The sequence below is a fragment of the Panthera uncia genome (assembly GCF_023721935.1).
Source record: "Panthera uncia isolate 11264 chromosome A1 unlocalized genomic scaffold, Puncia_PCG_1.0 HiC_scaffold_16, whole genome shotgun sequence".
Classification (NCBI taxonomy): Eukaryota; Metazoa; Chordata; class Mammalia; order Carnivora; family Felidae; genus Panthera; species Panthera uncia.
In genome coordinates, this window is record NW_026057576.1 from 77,613,476 (window position 1) to 77,633,469 (window position 19,994).

General features: G+C 54.3%; 1 protein-coding gene across 2 annotated transcripts; it reads right to left on the minus strand.

Annotated features, from left to right (window-relative positions):
- Window positions 1-261: 261 nt before the first annotated feature.
- On the minus strand, window positions 262-19,660 carry LOC125933964 (sperm acrosome-associated protein 7-like). 2 transcript variants are annotated; one of them, XR_007461171.1, is made up of 6 exons: window positions 19,456-19,660; window positions 15,881-15,943; window positions 14,373-14,472; window positions 13,406-13,501; window positions 2,912-3,024; window positions 262-483 (listed from the first exon to the last, which is right to left on the minus strand). XR_007461171.1 is itself a non-coding variant. In XM_049647233.1 (6 exons), the coding sequence occupies exons 1-6, from the start codon at window positions 19,610-19,612 to the stop codon at window positions 410-412; spliced, it is 567 nt and encodes a 188-aa protein (XP_049503190.1). In that variant the 5' UTR covers window positions 19,613-19,656; the 3' UTR covers window positions 262-409. The 2 variants fall into 2 exon arrangements, 1 of the variants encoding a protein (XP_049503190.1); XM_049647233.1 differs by having other exon boundaries at window positions 2,944-3,024; window positions 14,377-14,472; window positions 19,456-19,656.
- Window positions 19,661-19,994: the final 334 nt, after the last annotated feature.

The window sequence follows — 19,994 nt, forward strand, 5'->3', positions numbered from 1 at the left end:
CCCCTCCCAGCCAGGGCTAACCGGCCCTCCCCGCGCTCTTGACCTCAGGCTGCCACCTGTGGGGGGTGGACCCTGGGCATGTATATCCTGCGGGTTCTGTTTCTCTGGGGAATCCCGATGGGTCCATAGGCTGTGAGGTTATGTTTCTTCAAAGTTCATCCTGTTAGACAACAGTAAGGTTTGGACACTCATTTTTTCAGGCTCAATTACACTTTCATTGTTTGGTTGGAGTATAAGGGAAAAAACCACATCACCTCTAAGTTAATATTTAAATGTGTTCATTTTATTCGGCACTCCTTGAATAAAGAGATTCTTCTTTATAGAAAATAGTGATTCTATTTTATTTTTCCTCCTAGTGGCGGGGTGAGTGGATGTCCCCTCAGGCAGTCTTGGCTTCTCAGTTCCGGCTCTATTTCCCCTTGTGGTGTTTGGCTCCTTTGAACAAACGCCTGTGCTTCTGTAGTCTTTGCTTGAGAGTGTTGCCTGTTTGGAAAGAGGAGATTTTCTTGAGAAATCCTCTGTGTTCCTAGGAAGCTGGTTTCACACCCTCCTGTGGTTCGCTCACACGGGTGTGTACTGGGCCGAGCCCTGGGCTGAGAGACTGAGGGGCACCTGACCTACCACAAGAGACTTCCTCGGGGTCGTCCCGGGTGTGGCCCTCCCCCAGGTCCAGGGCGGTGGGAATGTGTGTGGGCACCTCAGTCTGCCCCCGGCACCCCCGTGGGGCAGGTGCTCTGAGCACCCCACTTAAGAGAACAAAGAAGCTGAGGCTTAGGATGTGCTGTCCCCTGCCCTGGGTCACCCCAAGTCGACACAGCTTTTTGGGAGTCAGTTGGGGATCTGAACCCAGGTCAGGCCGACTCCAAATCCTGCACTCTGAGCCGCTGTCCAGCCCGTGGCAGGAAGCCTGACCCTATGTGCACTGAGTGTGCACATAGATGAGCCACTGAGTGTGCACATAGATGAGCCACTGAGTGAGGGGGACTGTCCTCACTTTCCCAAAGGAGCCATGAGAGGAGGGAGTCCAGGTGGGGGGAGTGGGCTTGCAGGGATGCAGAGGACAGCAGGGGGCAAGCCGGAGCCCCGAGAGTTCAGGGCGAACTCAGAGGCACTGTTTGCAGGAGGGAGAGGGGGAAGGTGTGGGTTCGGGTGAGGGTGGCAGTGGGCCAGGTGGGGAGAGCCCTGGCAGGATCTTGGGGAGTCCAGGCCAGGATGCAGAGAGGGGAGGAGCTGTGGGGAGGTGGTCACAGAGGGAGGACCGGGTGGGGGCCAGGCCGCACCCTTTAATGCCTCACTGCCACGGCCTTCTGCCTCCAAACCCGGTGGGGGCCCCTCTGAACACTACTGGGCTGGGCTGGGGGTGTCCCCTCCCCTCGGGGGCACCCCCTGTGGACGCAGTCCTGTGATGTCAGGCTCTGGGAGGTCAAGGACCTCGGTCCCTCCCGTGCATGCACCGCTGGGCCCCCAGCCCTGGCACCAGAGGAGTGCCCGCCACCCATCCCCCAGACAGGCAGGCCCAGGGCCAACGTGCAGGAGCCACAGCAGGTGGAAAGGCCCTGCCTCAGACACTGGAGCCATAGGGACATTCCTGTTCTCACGACAGAACTCTCAGGACCCGGGAACTGGGGATTTGGCAAAGTCTCCCTGACATCTGACTAAAGCAGCAGAAAGCGGCTGGATGTCAGTACCGGTCGGTAAGTTTGTGGCGGGCGGGGCAACTGCTCACCCCCCTTTCAACCCCCGACTGCACTGGGCTGTCCCACTGGGGGGAGGTGCAGACCGTGGGGACCTGCAATTTCGGGGTCCCAGGGCTGGCTCTGGCCCCGCACAGTCAGAGTGGCTCCTGGCTGCTTGGTGACCAGTCACACAATGCGAGGTCTCTAGTGACCTGTCTGCGGTTCCACCCTGCTGGGCATTTAAACAAAGGACAAAATAGCAGGCTGGCCTCATAGAGGATGACGGGGGGGGGGGGGGGGGGGTGCGGTTTGAAGGAGTGGCTGACCGCAAGACGCCGGACCCAGAAGTGTCCCAGCAGGCTGGAGCGGAGGGCGATCTAACCTTCCCCTGGAATGTGGGCGCCTCGAGGGCAGGGGTCCCTGTCCACGGTGCTCAGTCCCCAGAACTGGGAAGGGTGTGGGCCCGTGGTAGGTGCCCAGTGAGCACTGATGGAGGCGAATGAAGGTGGCCAGGTGTAAGTGTTTGGTCCTGCACTTGGCTCTATGAGGACCCAACTAATGGGGCTGCACCGAGGCCCGTTTACAAACCCCCGGAAGTCTTCGCTAACACTAGCTTGAAATGTGGGCGTGATGCGCCCCAAACCCGGTGGTCTCAGGGTGCGTGGACCGGTGTGTGGTAGAAAGAACTCGGGAGGTGCTGATTCGAACCGTCTACAGGACTACAGAGTCTACCTGGGAGAGGCTGGGAGGCCAGGAGAAGGACTGGCCTGGAGAAGAGGCTCAGGAGTGTTCTGGAAAGTTCCAGGAAGAAGCACGGGGCCGCGGCAGAAGCCACCAGGGGAAATTCGTGGACCAACTTCAGCAATTAGGAAGTTGTCTGAAGGGGCAGGGGTGGGAGGAACGGAAGGGCGGAGGGCGGGGGCGCTCAAAGGTGTGGGACTCCCCAGGTGGGAGGCTTGGGGACCTTGTGGGCCTGGTCCTGTGGTATGTAGTGGTGGGCCCACAGGTCCCAGGGACAGCTGAGAAGGGAGGGGACACCCACACGTGGCCCAGGACTCGTGGAATTTGGACTCAATGGGCCAGGAGTCCTGCACTGACAACACAGGAAACCCATGGGGGTCCCTGCCAGTCTGCCCAGGGACTGAGTCACCTGCCCCTCCAGAGAGCTGTCCCCTGGAGCAGACGGTTTACTTCTCTCCACGGCGGGGGCAGGAGCAGCCGTCCTCCACACTTACCTGTCACCAAGATGGCCCCAAGTTCCGTTTACCTAAAGCTCTTCGAAGGTTGTCAATGATTTTTTCCAGAACTGCTAGGCTTTTAATCTGATAAAGTGTCTCTTTCTCCTCTTCTGTGGGAAAAATTAAGCACAATGATCAAGATTTAACACACAACTGTGGTCTAATTCCAAACTCCTGTTTCTCCTTTCAACCAGGCTGTCTGGAGCTCAGCTGGGGCTCTGGGCCTGTCCCCTGCACTGCCTCCTCAGGGCTCATGGCCCCGTGGTTTGTGGCCCTGCATGGACCTTTCATTCCCTCCCGTGAGCTCAGAAAGGGGCCGGGATGGTCAACACACACACTCTGTCTGTTCGTCAACCAGTTCACAATGGGGCTGCGTGTGCCGCTTTCCTATACCATCCCCCATGCCGTGCAATGTCTCTTAGCACGTGACAGGTGTCATCACGAAGTCAAACGTAAGACTGTGCTACAGAAGATCAGCCATTGGGAAGAGGAGAAATTCCACTGGCAGTCCCACCATGGCGCTTAGTGGGAGAGAAGGGCTCCAGCCCAGGAAGGAGAGCCTGTCAGTTTCCAAGAGGTGCCCTGCTGTGGCGGCCAGAATTTCACATTAGAGATTCATTCCTTGGAGCCTACTTTAAACCCTCTTTGCCGTGCTGTCCCCAGGTGTGGCGTAGGAGGACGACATTGTGGTGTCTATACTTTTTTGTCTCTGGGGCAGTCGGTGGTGGAGCTCAGCGTAGCCCTGAGCAATGAGTCCTCAACACATGGGGTTGCTTGACCTCCCTGCTGAGAGCCCACCCATGTGCCCGTCGGGGCGGGGGCTGGAGCTCCGGGAAATGCCCCACCTGTGGCCACAGGCCCAGGATGCACACCTGCTCCCAGAGGGGCCTGCGTGTTGCGTGGGCTCGGAGAGAAGGGACGCCTGGGGGTGCCCAGCTACGCTGAGCCACAGGGCCCCCGAAAGGTTCCTGGGAGCGGGTATCGGACCGTCTTTGATCTGCACGGTCATTTCTAGTGGCTCAGCCTAAGACCCTAGTCCTCAGGGAGGTGTTCTGATAGGACGCTGTCACACATGCTCCTGGAGGGGCCACCCCAGCGTGGCAGGGTCCCAGAGGCTCGTGGAGACCACCTGCCATGTGTCCCACTGTGGGAGTTACAAGGCATGTCCCCACCTTCCTGCATGGGACCCTCAGCCTGCTCCTCGCTGAGACAGCAGGGTGAAGGAGACCACAGCCGCAGGCCAGCTGGGGCAGGTGGGGCAGAACCCGGGTTGTCCCAGGTTCCCTTCCTCTTCCAGCTCCTTGCGTCCCAGTGATGCCCCTAGGCAGAGGGGTTGGGGGCACAGCGACCTTGCGTAGCCCGTCTATGCAGGTGTTGTTACTGTGATTTGAAGGAGACTTTCAGAGTCCCCCCTCTCTCTGGTTTCCCAGGATGAGTGGTGGGGCTCCCCTCTCACCCACCCTCACCCCCACTCCCAGCCTTCCCTGCTGGGGGCCCTGGTGCCCCTATGCTTCCCTCTCCTTCATTCCCTCTGTCCCATTGGTTGCCAACGTCTTAAGAAAATTTCCTACAGGGAGGAAGAGAAATCAGATGGATTCTGATGTTTGTAACATGTGGGTCCTCTAAGTGGGGACCCAGAGCAGGAGCCCTGCCTGGGCCCGAGGGTGCTGTGGCTCCCGGGCGGGCAGGTGGCCTTCGTCCTGCTCCTGGGCCATGGGGTGGACTCTGGGCGTGCAGCCAAAGGGCCCCCGAGGCTGGTTCGTTTCCTGGGAGGTGTCGTGGCTGCAAATTTTCAAACCACCTGCCAAGTGTGGCTGGTGGACCTGAGAGTCAGCCCCACCCGACCTGGGCCCCGGTGCAGCCCTCTGCCCAAAGGGCCGGAGCTCCACCATTAGAGATCCATTCCTTTGAAAGATTCCCCTTGCCAAACTTTGCCTGCTCAAACACTAATAAGCAGCAACAGAACAGCCCCCTGACATGTTGGGGGCCAATGGCAGCCATCCTAGGCCATCGTGGGACACACCACTGACCTGACAATCAGACTCAGAATGATTCCGTGTGTTCCTTATTCCCCGGGGAGGAGACAACTGAAGTACCTAAGCGTCCCAGTGAGGTCGTTGGTTGAAAGGGGAAAAGGGAAGAGGAGGGCCCCAAGGAAAGGAGGGCACACACACAGAAAAGGACGTTAAGGCAGTTGATGTTATCCCAGAGCCGATGACAGATTTCAGGAGGTGGGCACGGCCCAGGACAGGCAGCCTGAGCCTGAACAGGCCGCCGCCTCCACCTGGTCCACCTCCACTGTTGTGCGCTGGGACAGGGGCTGCCTAACCCTCCGGGTCGGCTTTCCCAGATCAAGCAGATGGCTCAGGCCTGAGGACAGAGGAGCTCGAGGTGAGGCGGTAAGGGTCAGGTGGGACGTCACCGGGGAGGAAGGGTCACTTTATCCTGCCTCAGGCTGCATTTCTGTTAGCATTTTCTCGTGGCTGGAAGGTCTGCATTTCATGGAATTTAAAAAAACAAAAACACTATGTGGGAATTCTGGCGGCCTCTTGCTACCGTGAGCCCCCCACCCAACCCAAACCTCTGCACGAAGTCACACGGGAGCCACCTGAGGCTCCTGGAAAGAGATCACACGCAGGAGGCTGTGGAGGTATGGATTTCACGCGTCTGTGTTTGTTGCCTTCCTGGCTTCGACCCGGGTGTCGGCCCGGTGCGCTGCGACGCAGTGGCAACGGCCCCGGAGCTCTGATAGAAACTCCATGTTTCTGGCCTCAGGGAGAGGAACCCCTGGGAGCAGAGCGTGCATGAGGGGGCTCAGGAGGGAAGAACTCCAGAAAGATGGCTTTCCTGATTCGGGGTGTGAAACCCCACCCGTCTCAGCCTCCTCCTTTAGCTGGTGGATACACGGGACCCTCAAACCAGCAGAGAAGAGACAGACTCAAACCACCACTCACAAATGGCAAGATCAAGTACACTGTGGAAGCCTAACCAGGGGGGATGGCTTGCTAAAATAAGAACATTAATGTTCTCCAGAGGGTTCAATCGAAAACAGCATAATACTTACAATGCCCAGGAATAAACACACAATAATTCAATGTATAGAGAATCAGAAAAATATCACCAAATTTCAAGGGAAAATGTAATTGACAATACCAGCTTCTAGATGACTCAGATGTAGAATTATTAGGCAAAGACTTTAAAGCAGCTATTATAAACATGCTCCATAAGGTATAGAAAAGCACTAGAAGTGAGTGAAAAGATATTCTCTGAGAATAGCAGGGAAATAACTATGGTCAAGAATCGAAGGAGAATTACAGAGCTAAGATATACAACACCTGAAATGAAAATTTTACTGATGGGCTCAACAGTAGACAGAGATACTGTGGAGGAGCGAGAGAGAGAAATTATACAAATGGAAATGGAAAGGAAAATATGTAAAAAATGAACAGAGTCTCAAAGACCCACGGGACAACATCACAAGGTATAATGCATGTGTGTAATTTGAGTCCTGGAAGAATAAGAGAAAAATTTTGGAGCAGAAAAAATATTTAAAGAAAAATATCCAAATAGTCACATAGATTTTTTTTTTTAACGTTTTTATTTTTGAGACAGAGAGAGACAAAGCATGAACGGGGGAGGGTCAGAGAGAGGGAGACACAGAATCTGAAACAGGCTCCAGGCTCTGAGCTGTCAGCACAGAGCCTGACGCGGGGCTTGAACTCACAGACCGCGAGATCGTGACCTGAGCCGAAGTCGGCCACTTAACCGACTGAGCCACCCAGGCGCCCCTAAGATATTTAAATTTTTTAATTTATCAGAAACTTTTCCAAAAGATGCAAAGTAATGGTTTTACTGGTGACTTCTATCAAACATACAAGGAAGAAATGATACCAACCTTACTCAAACTTTTACAGGAAATAAGAGGCATTACTGCCTGACTCATTAAATGAGGTTAGCTTAACTTTAACCAAAATTTGACAGTAATGTTACAAAAAAAATAAATGAAAAAATTACAAACCAATATTTCTTATGAATATAGATGCAAAACCCTTAGCGATATTTGGACATAGGTGAAAAATACTGAGCAAATATTTGCAAGTTAAGTAGCACAAAACTGAAAAGGATAATACGTCATGACCAAGTAGGTCTTATCCCAGGAATGCAAGGTTGGTTTAGCATCTAAAAATCAATGTAATTCACGATTGTAACATAATAAAGAAAAAGAAGTGTCCATTTAAATATATGCAGAAAAAGCATTGGACAAAAGCCATAATAAAACCCCTCAGCAAAATAAGAAGTGAGAAACTTTCTCAGGCAGATGAAGTGCATTTACAAGAAACCTACAGCCAACCTCATTCTTAATGAGAAAGGACTGAACTGCTTCCTACTGAGGCCTGCAAGGTGAAGGCGCTCCCTTTCTCCACTTCTTTTTAAGACCTTACTCCTATAGTATCGGTGTGATTGTGGGGTCCCCCTTGGTCCCGAGAGAGACAGAGGATGAACGTGGGAGGGGCAGAGAGAGAGGGAGACACAGAATCGGAAACAGGCTCCAGGCTCCGAGCCATCAGCCCAGAGCCCGACGCGGGGCTCGAACTCACGGACCGCGAGATCGTGACCTGGCTGAAGTCGGACGCCCAACCGACTGCGCCACCCAGGCGCCCCTCTCCACTTCTTTTTAAGACCTTACTCCTATAGTATCGGTGTGAGTCAGGGGTCCAAGACAGTTTCTAGTTCATTTCCGCGTGGCCCCCAGCAGAAGCCGGTCATCACATACACACCTCCACCTGCCCCCAGAGCAAGCGCTTGCTCTGGTCTCCTGTCCCGCTCCCTGTCCCAGGTGAGCCCTGTGGAAAAGAGCTGAAGAATAGAATTAAGATCCTGAGTCTGGGGCCCAGCTACGCAAAACTGACCTACAGCCCACACTTGGCCTTTAAGAATTAGCAAAACATTGGCTGGTTTCTTCTTACCCACTTGCTTGGTGGCCACCTGTCTTTCCCATGCTCCGTCAAAGCTGACACGGACCTGTGTCCCGTCCCTCCATGGAGATGCTCATCCCTTGTGGGAATTCAGCCCACCTGGTTGCCTTTTGACTTCGGCTCTCTGCTGGGCTCAAGAGAAGTCGTGGTTTTGTTGGTTATTTGCCTTTTTGTCATTGTTAGGGTGTGACCAATGTTCTTGGCAGCTTTCTTCCTAAATAGAAAAGTCCTAATGTGTGCTTATTCTATACTTTGAGGTTGTTCTGTTACGTGCTATTTTTAGTGTGTGTGTCACCTCACACGTTCCACAGGTGAACTGGAGGCTCACCTCCGGGAGGGCAGTGGGCTAAGAACATCACGTGCAGCCCGGTGGAGGGTATGTTCCTTTGCTTCTACCAAGTGTCTCAGCAGTGTCAATGCCAGACAATGCCTAAAACTGTGTTTCTCAGCCTGATGTGTGGAAAGGACTGATTCAAACCATAACTCCCCATGAGCCTGTGTTTGTAAATTTTCAGGCAATATCAACAGGCAGTTGACTAACAGGAGGAAGATATATATTAGTGACATACATCGCAGACAAAAGACTAATATCCTTAACATATAAAGAATTTTTAAAAACTAAGATATAGGGCCACCTGGGTGGCTCAGTTGGTTAAGGGTCCAACTTCAACTCAGGTCATGATCTCACAGTTTGTGAGTTCGAGCCCTGTGTCGGGCTTTGTGCTGACAGTGTGGAACCTGCTTGGGATTCTCTCTCTCCCTCTCTCTCTGCCCCTCCTCTGCTCTTTCTCTCTCAAAAATAAATAAACATTTAAAAAATTAAGGTATAGAAAAATGAGAAAAAGGTATTAACAGATCACAAAAATACATTAAAATGACCCATAAACAGGGGCACTTGGCTCAGTTGGTTAAGCATTGGACTTTGGCTCAGGTCAAGATCTCATGGTCTGGGGTTTAAGCCCCACATCAGACCCTGTGCTAACAACTCAAAGCCTGGAGCCTGCTTTGGATTCTGTGTCTCCCTCTTTCTCTGTCCCTCCCCTACTCATGCTGTCTCTCTCTCTCTCAAAAATAAATATTTTTTAAAAATAACCCATAAACATTTGAGAAGCTGTTCCAACTCATTTATCTGATCGTCAAAGCTGTAAAAGTAGGAAGACTTACTGTCACCAAGGCTGCAGGGGAACAGGCCCTCACACACACCGCAGGTGGGAGCACAAATGGGCACAGCCTTCTGTGGGTTATTGGTGGTTCAAATGTGACCACATACACACTCCTGATTTCACTCAGCAGACCATGTGTAGACGTCTACCCTGAAGATGCACATCCAACAACATGAAAAGACATGTGTGAAGGGTACCCAATGCAGCACTGTTGGCGAAGTGTTGGAAACAATCTGAAAGCCCATGGGCGGGAGAGCAGTTAGATAAGCTGTACTCTGTCCACACGATGCAGATCTAGACAAGTGTAAAAACCAGTAATGAGGAAGCTTCTGTAAACAGATGTGGAATAATTTATAGCACAGATTGTTAGGTTAAGAGAGGGAAGTGCCAGATATCCATACTGTGCTACCTTTCATGCACAGAAAAAGAGTTATAAGAAAATACACACGATCAGACTTCAGTGAAGTGGCTTAAAAACATTTAAGAAGACATACGATATAAAACAGTAAACTGAGTAATCTTGTACCAAAAAAGGGTCATAAACATGTACCTGCTCATTTGTGCCCAAGGAAGCATGGGAAGGATAAGGCAGGATGATGAGGCTGGTCCCTGTGGGACGTGAGGCAGCGGGTGGACAGAAGCAGGGTGGCACCAATGTTAGGGGCACAGCGGAAGTGGAATTCTTAGATGCAAGACTTTTTGTATTAGAATCATGGCTATATACTTCAAAAGAAGGAAGTGACATCAACCACAATGAAAAGGGACCCAAAGCAGAATAGTACAAGTCAGTAACTAGGAGGGCGGGAAGAAAAGAGCCTGACGAGGAAGTTTGGAAGGAAGTACCTGACGACATATTCTAAGGCTTAACATGAAAGGCAGTACACAAATCTTGCCTGCTAGTTAGTAAATCTGTTTTTCGCAGGGTGGGGCTACACCAGCAATTCTTGGGCTACTTCTGTGTTTTCTGGGACTGAGCAAATGCACGGACTCTAGTGGGGCAGGAGGCCCAGGATTCTCACAGACAAAAGGAAGGAGGTAGGATGAGCCTCACGGGCAGGTCTGGGACCAGTGGAATGAGTCTGAATTCATGATGCCCAACATCTGAGCAGATAGGTGTGGAAACACAGATCTGTGCCCACACACATCTGTCTTGGCTCTGTCCACCGGGGGGCCTGGAAACAACACCCCACCAGAGCAGCAAACACATCCAACCCTGACTTTGGCTTCTAACTACCCCTCTCCAGCATGGGGGAGCAGGGCTCTGTGCAGACCTGGCTGCTCCCAGGGCTGGGGCAGGGAAAGTGTGCAAGAGCAATGCCAATGTGTCGAGCTCCAAATAAGAAAACCAAAGAAGCAAAATGCACAATAGTAGTGGTTTGTAACCCACTGAATAAAGTGAAGACCAGTATGTTACACGGATCTAAACATAATGGAATCAACAAGTAGATAAAGTCCTTTTAAGAAAGTACAGCTCTTCCTTGCAAATGTAGAAGGAATGGTAGAACTAGAAAATCACCTTGTGGCAAATACTATAGTGGTAATTCTTGCAGTTAAGAGGTGATGGATGCTGGGGCGCCTGGGGGGCTCGGTTCAATGGCTGCCTCTTGATTTTGGCTCATGTCATGATCTCATGTTTCATGAGATTGAGCCCCATGTTGGGCTCTGCTCTGAGGATGGAACCTGCTTGGGATTCTCTCTCTCTCTCCCTCTCCCGTCCACACACATGTATGCATGAGTGTGTGCTCTCTCTCTCTCAAAATAAATAAACGATTTTTAAAAAGGAACAATGGATGCTAAATTAGTGGTGAAAATATGGTGAAAAGCAGGGTATTTTTACAGTCTGAAAGTATCTCCCCCCAAAATACTAATTGTTTACACATGGAAAAAAAATCAAGTTGATTATGGAGACACCGGGTATACAGTACCTTGAATAAGTGATCAAAGTGAAGTGAACACCCCCCACCCCGGGTAATGAGATAGTCTACATCATGCACATCCTCATGGGACACACGAAGGAAGACATAGCATCAGCTCTTTAACATTCTTGCCCCGAAGGCAACCTGAATCTAGTCGTGGGGAGAATTCAGACAAACCCAAATTGAAAGAGATTGTATTAAGTAGCTGGCCAGTACTCCCCAAAGTCATGAAAGACAGAGACCAGGTAACCCCCCAGGCGGGAACGACAGATGTGACGTCACCGGTAGCTGCCATGAGGAATCTGAATGGATCCTGGAGCCAAAAAATGGCATTGGGAAGATAATTGACAAAATTTGGACCAGGTCTGTAGGTTACCAGGCAGGACTGCATCAGCGTGGACTTCCCGGTTTTAGTAATTGTACTCGAGTTACGTAAGACGTTACCACTGGGGAAAGCTGGGTGGAAGGAACACGGGAAACTCTACCACTTTCCTAGGTTGTAAGTCTAAACTGGTTTCACAATGGAGCTGTTTTAGACGTTGCATCCTGCACGTTTCACCCATCCCGTCGCTTTCCTGTTACCAGACACATGAACCTCGCTCCCGCACATGCCACGGCAGCACCTCCCTCCCTGTACAAGTCGCCAGAGACAGTCCGCCCGTCTGTACCAGTTTGCAAACAGAGATCTTTATTGAGGTGGACCATCATTAAGTTTGCTGAGAACATGGCACTCCGTGTGCTCAGTGGTTTGGGTCTTGTCCCCTGGGTGGGTAGTGAGGGCGCCTTAGGTCCGGGGTGGGGGTGGGTGGGGGGAGACAGCTATGGTGCCCCCCCCCCTCAAAGAGGACGGTGCTCCTCCAGGGACAGCTGGCTCAGAGACTCTTCTGCACCCAGTGGAAATGTCCCTCCCAGGCTGACTGGCGGGTCCGGCACCACGCCTTCTTGCCCCCTGTCAGTCCTGCCTGGGGCTGGCTCCCAATCTACCTTCAGCCTGCCACCTGATACGGGCAGTCCCTGAGCCGAGCCGTGCCTCAGTTTCTCCATCGGAACAGCACTCTCGAGCTAAGGGGGGCACAGACAACTTCTGCCGCACGAAGCTGTTGCTGACACAGGGAGAAGGCCTTTATGTTAAACGGTGGCGTTTGCCTGGAACCCGGGGAAGGCTAGGGTGCGTCCCAGCAGCAGAGGGGCCGTGTGGGGAGGGTGGGGTGCTCTGCCGAGCCCTCAGGCGAGTTTCAGGGTGCAGCCCAGGATGGGGATGGGCACAGGGGTGGCCTGCAGCGTCGTCTGCAGCTGTCCATGCATGCACCATGGGTTTGGGAATTGCACGGTCCCTCTGAGGGTGGGCCTGGGCCCCAGGACCCTGGAGGGCTGGTGGCTTCTCTGATGCCCCCACCCCAGACTCAGTCCCTTCCCCCTGGCTCTCATTCTCACTGGCTCAGGTTTTCCTGTCCATTCTTATTTCCTCCTGCTTCTCCAGTGAGCCTGATGGGTGTGATGCAGGGAGAGTGTGTCCCTGAAGCCGCTCTAGGTCACGGTGGTCCTTCAGTGGAGACACACCCATCCTTCAGTATAGACCCTTCCTTAACTTCTCCTATTTGCAGCCCCCCTGCAACAAAGACTTCTGGCTGTATTCATGCCCATTAGGCACTTTGAGTCAGTCAGTGGGTGGGACAACCCCAGAGGGGTTAGAAATGTTCCTTGCCATGAAAATCCTACTCTCATTCTATCCTTCCAAACACCAGAGGCTGGTTCCCTGGGGACGAGTCTCTGTGGAATGGACTGAAATGTAGGTTCCAGGGCCCGGCCTGCAGATATGCTCAGCTCCCCTCCACTGTGCCTGGTACAAAGTACCTGGTCCCTCTTCTAGGGCCCGCCACAACCCTTCACGGGCCAGGCGTCCCGCGAGCTACATGGGCACCTTTCTTTTGCATCATCTTTAGGGTGAGGAAAAGATCTGTCACCCCGTGGGGGGCTAGCTCCTCAGCCTCAGAGCCTGAACATGGAGTTAATTTCAGCAACCTTGGCCGTTGGAGGGACACATTCCCTCACTCCGGGGGAACCTCCCTGGTGGCGGGGGCGACACTGGCTCTCCCTGCCCAACCCCTGACCCCCAGGGAGGGGCAGGTACCCAGCTGACGTGTGGGAGGGGCGGGCAGTGTGGCGGCCCTTCCTCCCGGCTAGTGGCCACCTGCCTGCCGGGACCTTCCTGCCAGGCTCTGCTTCTCCAGGGTCAGGACCACGGGCAGGGGTGGTGGGCAGGCGGTTCCTCTACGGAGATGGGAAATCAGCCCCACTGGGGTGAAGCAGCCTCAATCTCTCTCCAGCCACGCTTTCATCCTCCGTGACGGGGACATCCCCGTGTACATCTGCCTGGCTCCTCTGTCCTCCCCACCACCTTCTCCTAAGGCAGGGGCATTACCGGGTTGCATTTACCATCAAAGAAAGGCCTTTTTTCTTTCCCAGAAGAGAATTTCTTTTTATGATGCTTCTTACTAATATCCATCTTATAATCCGTTTGAGTATAGGTTTCTTTGATGAAGACCATGAAAAAATAAGGAAAAGATTTTTTGGTTACATACACGTGAACATTTGGGTCCACACTGTATCTTACGGAACGCTAACAGTTGTCAAGGTCTACTGAAAACGTGCCTTGGAAAGTTGAGATGTACCAGAGTCAGGCGTCATTTGACCGCCTTGAACCCAGCAGTTTGGGCCCCAGCAGATGCTGGGTGGTGTTCGTCCCAGGAACCGGAATTCACATCTGGGCGCACAATTGCAAGAAAGTGCTGAACTTCCCGGCTGCTGAATGCAGTTCACGCACTTCTTATGGGTTTCTGCTCCCGGCCTCCCCTTGGCAACTGTCAGCCAAATACTGGGTCTTGGTTCTCAGCGAGCTGTTTCACTGATTGACACGCACCCCGGACACCATGGAACTGCCCTTTGGAAAAGCACCTTCTCTCTCCACGTTCACTACTAGCAGTGTGGCCTCGGTAGGTTCTTCAGACCTTTGTTCTGTCCCGCGTGCAATGGGGTCAATGTCACTGCCCGAGCTCTCAGAATGCTTAGGTACATGTCAGTGAGCGGGTGGTCACAAGTCCCCGTTTCCATGTGTCCCGCAGTGGCTAAGCTGCCTTTGCATCCTGAGCACAAGAGCCTGCTTGCGTGTGCACCCCCGAGACCACCCCAAAATGAGAGGAACTTGTCTCCACCAGCCTCAGCTTGGCCGCCTCAATCTCGGGAAGGTTACAGAGAAGGTTCCGGACACCTGTTTCTTGCATACCGCCATTTGCTTTTGCCCCAGAAGTAAGCTGGCCTTAAAGAATGTAAACTGGTAGGATTGTGTCTTCACAACCACAGATCTCTAGGAGTACACGCCATCACAGTTTTAAAAAATGTATACTTGCTTTTTTTCTTCATAATCGTTGATTTTGGTAGTGGTCTTTGTGTCATAAGCAATGATGAATTACTTGGATCCAATATCTCTTGGACTAGAATTTCATCTTGGGAAAAAGCACATAAGGACATGTCAGAACCAGCAGAGCAGGACAGGTACCCTTTTGTTCTACCTGGACCGAAGGCACTCTGTGAAGCAGGACTAGAAACCGGAACTCAAGGGGCACTGTGGAGACGGACAGGGTTGGGGTCTCTAAAGAGCTCTGTCTGGGGTGGGAGACCACTGCCCCCCTCAACAGCTCCTGAAAACCTGAGGGCATCCAGATGCCCTGGACAATAAACTTTGTTCCCCAAAGACACGAGGCTAGAAAGCCTGGTCCAGATGCCGTCCCACCTCTACTCTCTGCCCCTCTGTCCTTCTGTCCCCTCTGAGACTTTCCCCAAGCTGTCCCCTTGGAGGCACCCGGTCTTTCCCGATTTCTGCAGAACGCAGCATTGTTTTCTCTCTCCCTCTACGTCTCCCTGACAGCTCCCAGGAAGCTTCTAACGTAAGCGCACTGGGCTTTGCGTCAGACAGACGGGACCCACGTCCTGGTTTCACTCTCACTGGATCACGACCCAGGCAGCTTCCACTTGGACCCTCAGTTTTCTCCTCTGTAAAATGGGTCTGTCTTATCTCATCAGGCGTGTTATGAGGGTCACATAAAGCCGTGTATGTGGAAAGCCCTTAGTACATTTGGGGACTGAGATGGAGGCCTCCCTCAGGGCTCCCCTAAGCTGTCTGTCCCCCTGCATGCACCTCCCCGCAGCTGTCCTGGGCCAGCACCTCCCCCAGGCCCTCCCCCAACCCTCCCCACCCCCTCCACCCCCCAAGCTGTCCTGGGCCAGCACCTCCCCCAGGGTCCCCGCCCCCAGCCACCTCCTTTCTACCTTGAGCTCTCCCCGCCCCACTCACCTGAGTCTCTGCCACATGCACATGGTGGTGGCCTGGCAGACGCCCTGCTACAGGGAGCTCTGAATGGGCAGCCCCTGCTGTTCTCACACGGTGGCCTCACTTATTTCCAGAGACGCGGATGTCTTACTCTCCCATCCCCACTCGGGAGAAGTGTGGGTGGGTGGAGTGGGAGCCTCAGCTCCCCTTCTGGGCTTAGTTGATCAGAAATCCCAGTGACTCATCCTTTCTTTCTCCACAGTGGCTGGGACTTTGGGGGGTCGGCCCATGGGATGAAGGGGGTGCTGGTGTCAGGACTATCGTCCTGCGGGGCCCGGGACGGTCAGAGCCCCCAGGAAACTTGGGAGCATTTGTCTCCACCGCTCGCGGACTTGCTGGTGCCCCGTTCTTGCTGGAAAGTTCACCTGACGAGGCCTCGCCCTTCCAAGTCTGGCTAAGTTCACACCTGTGTGGGGCCACAGGTGTGTGATTCTAGCTTCAAACCAAATCGCATGTCTCCACCTTGTGTCACGAGCCACCCCTCCAAATACAGACCAGACATTTGATACAAGGAGTTTCCTTACCAAATAGTGCAGCCACGTTGTCATCAAAATTTTTTAAATTTGGTGGCAGTACCGTACGTGGACCTAGAAAAGAAATAGAAAATTTAACAGTTTAACAATTCATTGAATTTGCACTGATCTCTCTCTCTGCGGCGCCCACCAGCCTGCTGCAGGGGGGAGAGGCCTGCAAGGGGTTCCCAGGACTGGGTTCTCATCCGGAAAGTGGCGGGCAAGGTGGCCGTGTGGTAGAGGGACGTGCCCTGTGCTCTGACTCCTGCCGTGTGGGGCAGTGCTCGCTGGCACCGTCCCTCAGAAGGGAACACGCGTCCTGGCACCAGGAATGACTGCCCTTGCACGTGCTCCGCGGACAGCCAACCAAGAGGGACGCGGACGTCCTTTCTAAAGGGCTCCAGAGGCCGGTGCCTCTGGGAGCTTAGGGACGTGATTTGGGGAACGGTGGGGGTTCTCTGGTCGGGAGGGGGTCCCAGAGAGACTGGCCACCGGCTCTCTCCCCTTCAGAAGCAGAGTGATTCCAGGTGGTCTGTTTACAGGGAAGGCACGGGGTCTCAGGGGTGAGCCGGCCGGGCCAGACGGCAGACTTCCGTGGGATCCCTGGACGCCCGACCCCCAGCCTCCCTGGCCTCGCTGGGGGCCCGACAGTGCATGGAGTGAGGGTTTCCGCACAGCGGCACCAGCCGGGGGCTCCCTACTACTCCTTTTGCTCAGAGCTGGGTGTCCTCGTCCATTTCCTCGACTCAGGGTCAAGGTCAGCCTCCCCTCCCGCCCCCGGGGAGGGGAGAGGGCACGCCTGGGACCCGCTGGGCAGCGCCACCTTGCCCGGCTGCACAGAGCTCGCAGGCGTCTGCAGACTCTCGTTCCAACAGTAAACCAGTGTTGACGCTGATTTTCAAATGGTTTTAATGACGGACAATCTGCATACCAATGGCCTCATCTGCACGCGGGGCTTAGAACAATGCGGAAATCTCTGCAAGGAGGTCTGCACGGAGATGACAATCGCTTCCCAGTGTGCTGACCTCCCGGCAACGAGGCAAACAAAAGTACAGTTCGCCGAGGATGAGGCATTAATGAGTCATTAAGAATGGGCACAGCTGCGTCGAGCGAGCACTTTGTCAAAAATACTCTTTTCATTCTGTGTCTGTCCCGTGATTATAATGGGAGTATTGTGCCAGTCAGGCAGCACGCGTATGCAGAAAAATATTTATGCTCTAGAATACCCGCACGGTTTTCAAAGTGCATTGTCAACGGTGGCGGCTGTGGCGTGTTTCGCCTGTTGTCACCTCCGACTGACAGTCTCTCGGCTTCAAACCACCGGGCGCCGGAGTTACCAGGATCCCTGACTACTCCTCCATATTTGCACAGTGCGCATCCCGGACACCGGGAAGGGCTCGCTGCTGACCTCTGCGGCTGTGCTCTGGTTAATTTGGGGAAAACAAGGCAAACCAGGCCCATGGCTGCCATTCCCGTCTCTCCTCGTGGTCAGGGCGGCTCACGTTGGCCAATGGCACCAGTGCCCTCGGAGGCAGTAAGCCCCCAGAGAGGGGGGACTTCAACCATCCCCATTTTGACTGCAAACTTTCTAATAGATGAAGTTCTCATTTCCAGTTTCTCCCTTAACTCAAGCAAGACTCGGAGGGCAAAGCCTCCTCTGATGGGAATGGAAACTGCCTGAGCCGGCCGGAGCCCACACGTGATGGACCCCATGACAATGATGCACATGACCCTTCCTGTCCATCTGCCTGTGCCTTGGCCTCTGTCCCACATCTCTGCAGATAAACCTGGAAGGGTCTTTGCATTTGGAGACAGTCTTGGAGACGCCAGTCCACGCTGTCTTCTGGCTGTTGGCCTCATCGAAATATACTTTCTCGTGTCACCACCACTGTCTCCACCTTTGGATTTTGTCAGCAGCCGGAGCTGGTCTGTTTGGGACCCCCGGAGACGGGTACTCCCGCGCCCCTGTGCCCCAGCCGCAAGCCCATAAGGAAACCCACTGTTTCCTTTCAGAAAATGATTTAGGGACTGTCCTTAACCGGTCTTTCAAGCCGGGAAGACCATGACGGTCACCTAAGGGTGTCCCTGTCTGGACAGGAGACCAGGTCGGGGAGGGGAGGGCTGGCTTAGGGCTGGAGGAGTGCTCCGTCACTGGGCACTGGGAGCACCTCCCGAGGGCACTGGCATGTGACAGTCTGAGCAGGAAGGAGCAGCCTGGAGGGACGCGCCCTCCCATGGGGGACACATGGCCCCCACCTGTTACAGCCCCATCTGCACCCACGGCGTTGCAAAGGACACTGTCCTTGGGAAGCGTCTCAGAGCTTAGTTTGCTGAAGAAAAGGAAGTTGGGGATGTTCAGTCCTTTCAGGACCACCTGACTTCTGGCCCGACTGTGGCCAGCTGGCCCGTCCCCCCCCCCGCCCCCCCCCCCCTGCCCTGGACATGTGGGCGTGGCAAGGGCAGGAGGGGACACAGAGCTGGCTCGGGCAGCACCCATGGTCCTGCTCTCAGAGGAGCCTCCCAAACCCTGTGGGTGAGCCTTCAGGGTCCACTCGGCCATCCTTGGGAGCTGGGGCTGGAGGACCATCTCGGCCCCATTCCTTCCATCTGTGGTGACATGTGCAGCAGGTGTAAGAGTGGCCGGGTGGCCTGAGAATAGAGCTTCCTGACAGGAAGTCGGGTGGGGGGGTCACGGAGCACCCCCTCCCTGCCATCCTTTGCTGGGGAGTCACAGAGTCCCATCCCGTCCCGACCGGCCTGTCCCCGCTCGGATCCTCCACAAGGAAGGGGCCAGCATGGGAGGGCCGGGGCCAGAGACACGTGGGGGCCGTCCTGGGTGTGATCGGCACCCTCCCTGACAAGGGCATTCGGGGACCACGGCGGATCGGGTGCGGCCGGGATGAGCTGCTGTGCAGGCTTCCGTTAATTTTGTCCGGGTCTTCATGACACCGGCGTGTAAGGGACAACCGCCTCACGTTAGCAAGAAAAAGTTTAGGTGAAGCAGTAAGACCATTTGGACAGGACTACAAGGTCCCGGGACAGCAGCAGTGTGTGTGTGCCGGAAGTGCAGGGTGGTGGACGGTGGGGGGCGACAGGGTCTCTGTGCTGCCCCTCGACTTTCAGGAGGTTAGAAATTGTCTTTGTTTCCTTAGTTCAGAGGGAGAGGGAGAGAGAGAGAGAGAGAGAGAGAGAGCAAGCATGTGCATGAGCAGGGGAGAGGGGCAGAGAGGGGAGAGAGAGAAAACCCCTAGCAGGCTCCACACTCAGCACGGACCCCAATGCAGGGCTGGATCCCATGACCCTGGGGTCAAGACCTGGGCCCAAATCAAGAGTTGGCCGCTCAACCGACTGAACCACCAGGAACCCTAGAAATCATCTATGATAACAAGTGAAAATACATCGCATACGCTCCTTCCCCATGGGGTTCTGGAGTTTGAAAAGGACTTTCAAGGTAGAAAAAGTGTTCAACTCGCTTCACTCTCTCCCAGAAATGGATGGGAAACTGGGGAGGTGAGGAGGGGCCTGACTCAGCCCCAGGGAGACATGCGTTTCCCACGCGCCCAACAGCCATCCACCTGTGACTGTACCTGAAATCGTGTTGATGGGCTGGGGCTCCGCGTGGCGCCAGCAGGACAGCAGCAGGACAAACAGGGTCACTCCTCTGTCTCCTGCCATGTTCCCTCCGGCATGCCCTGAAGACCTTGGTCTCCAGGATACCCTAGAATGTCCAGGGTCCTGTGACATCACGGCAGGAAGTGCACAGGGTCCCACCCCTTATGAAGGGACGGTGGTGTCCAGGGTCCTGTGACGTCACACAGGAAGTGAGTGGCGAACTGCCCCGTGTGCGGGGAGGGCCGTGTCCGGGGACGTGTGACGTCACGGCAGGAAGTGAGCGGGGTCCTGACCCCTGTGCGGGGAGGGCCATGTCCGTGGGACGTGTGACGTCACGACAGGAAGTGAGCTAGGCTCTCCTGTGTACAGAGAGGGTGGTGTCCATGGACCTGGGATGCTACCGCGGGAAGTGAACCAGATCCTGCCACGTGTGCGGGGAAGGGAGTGTCGTGCTCAGGGTCTGTGCCCGGGGAAGGCGTGGGAGATTGTCTGGGCCTTGGGGAGCCCATCTACT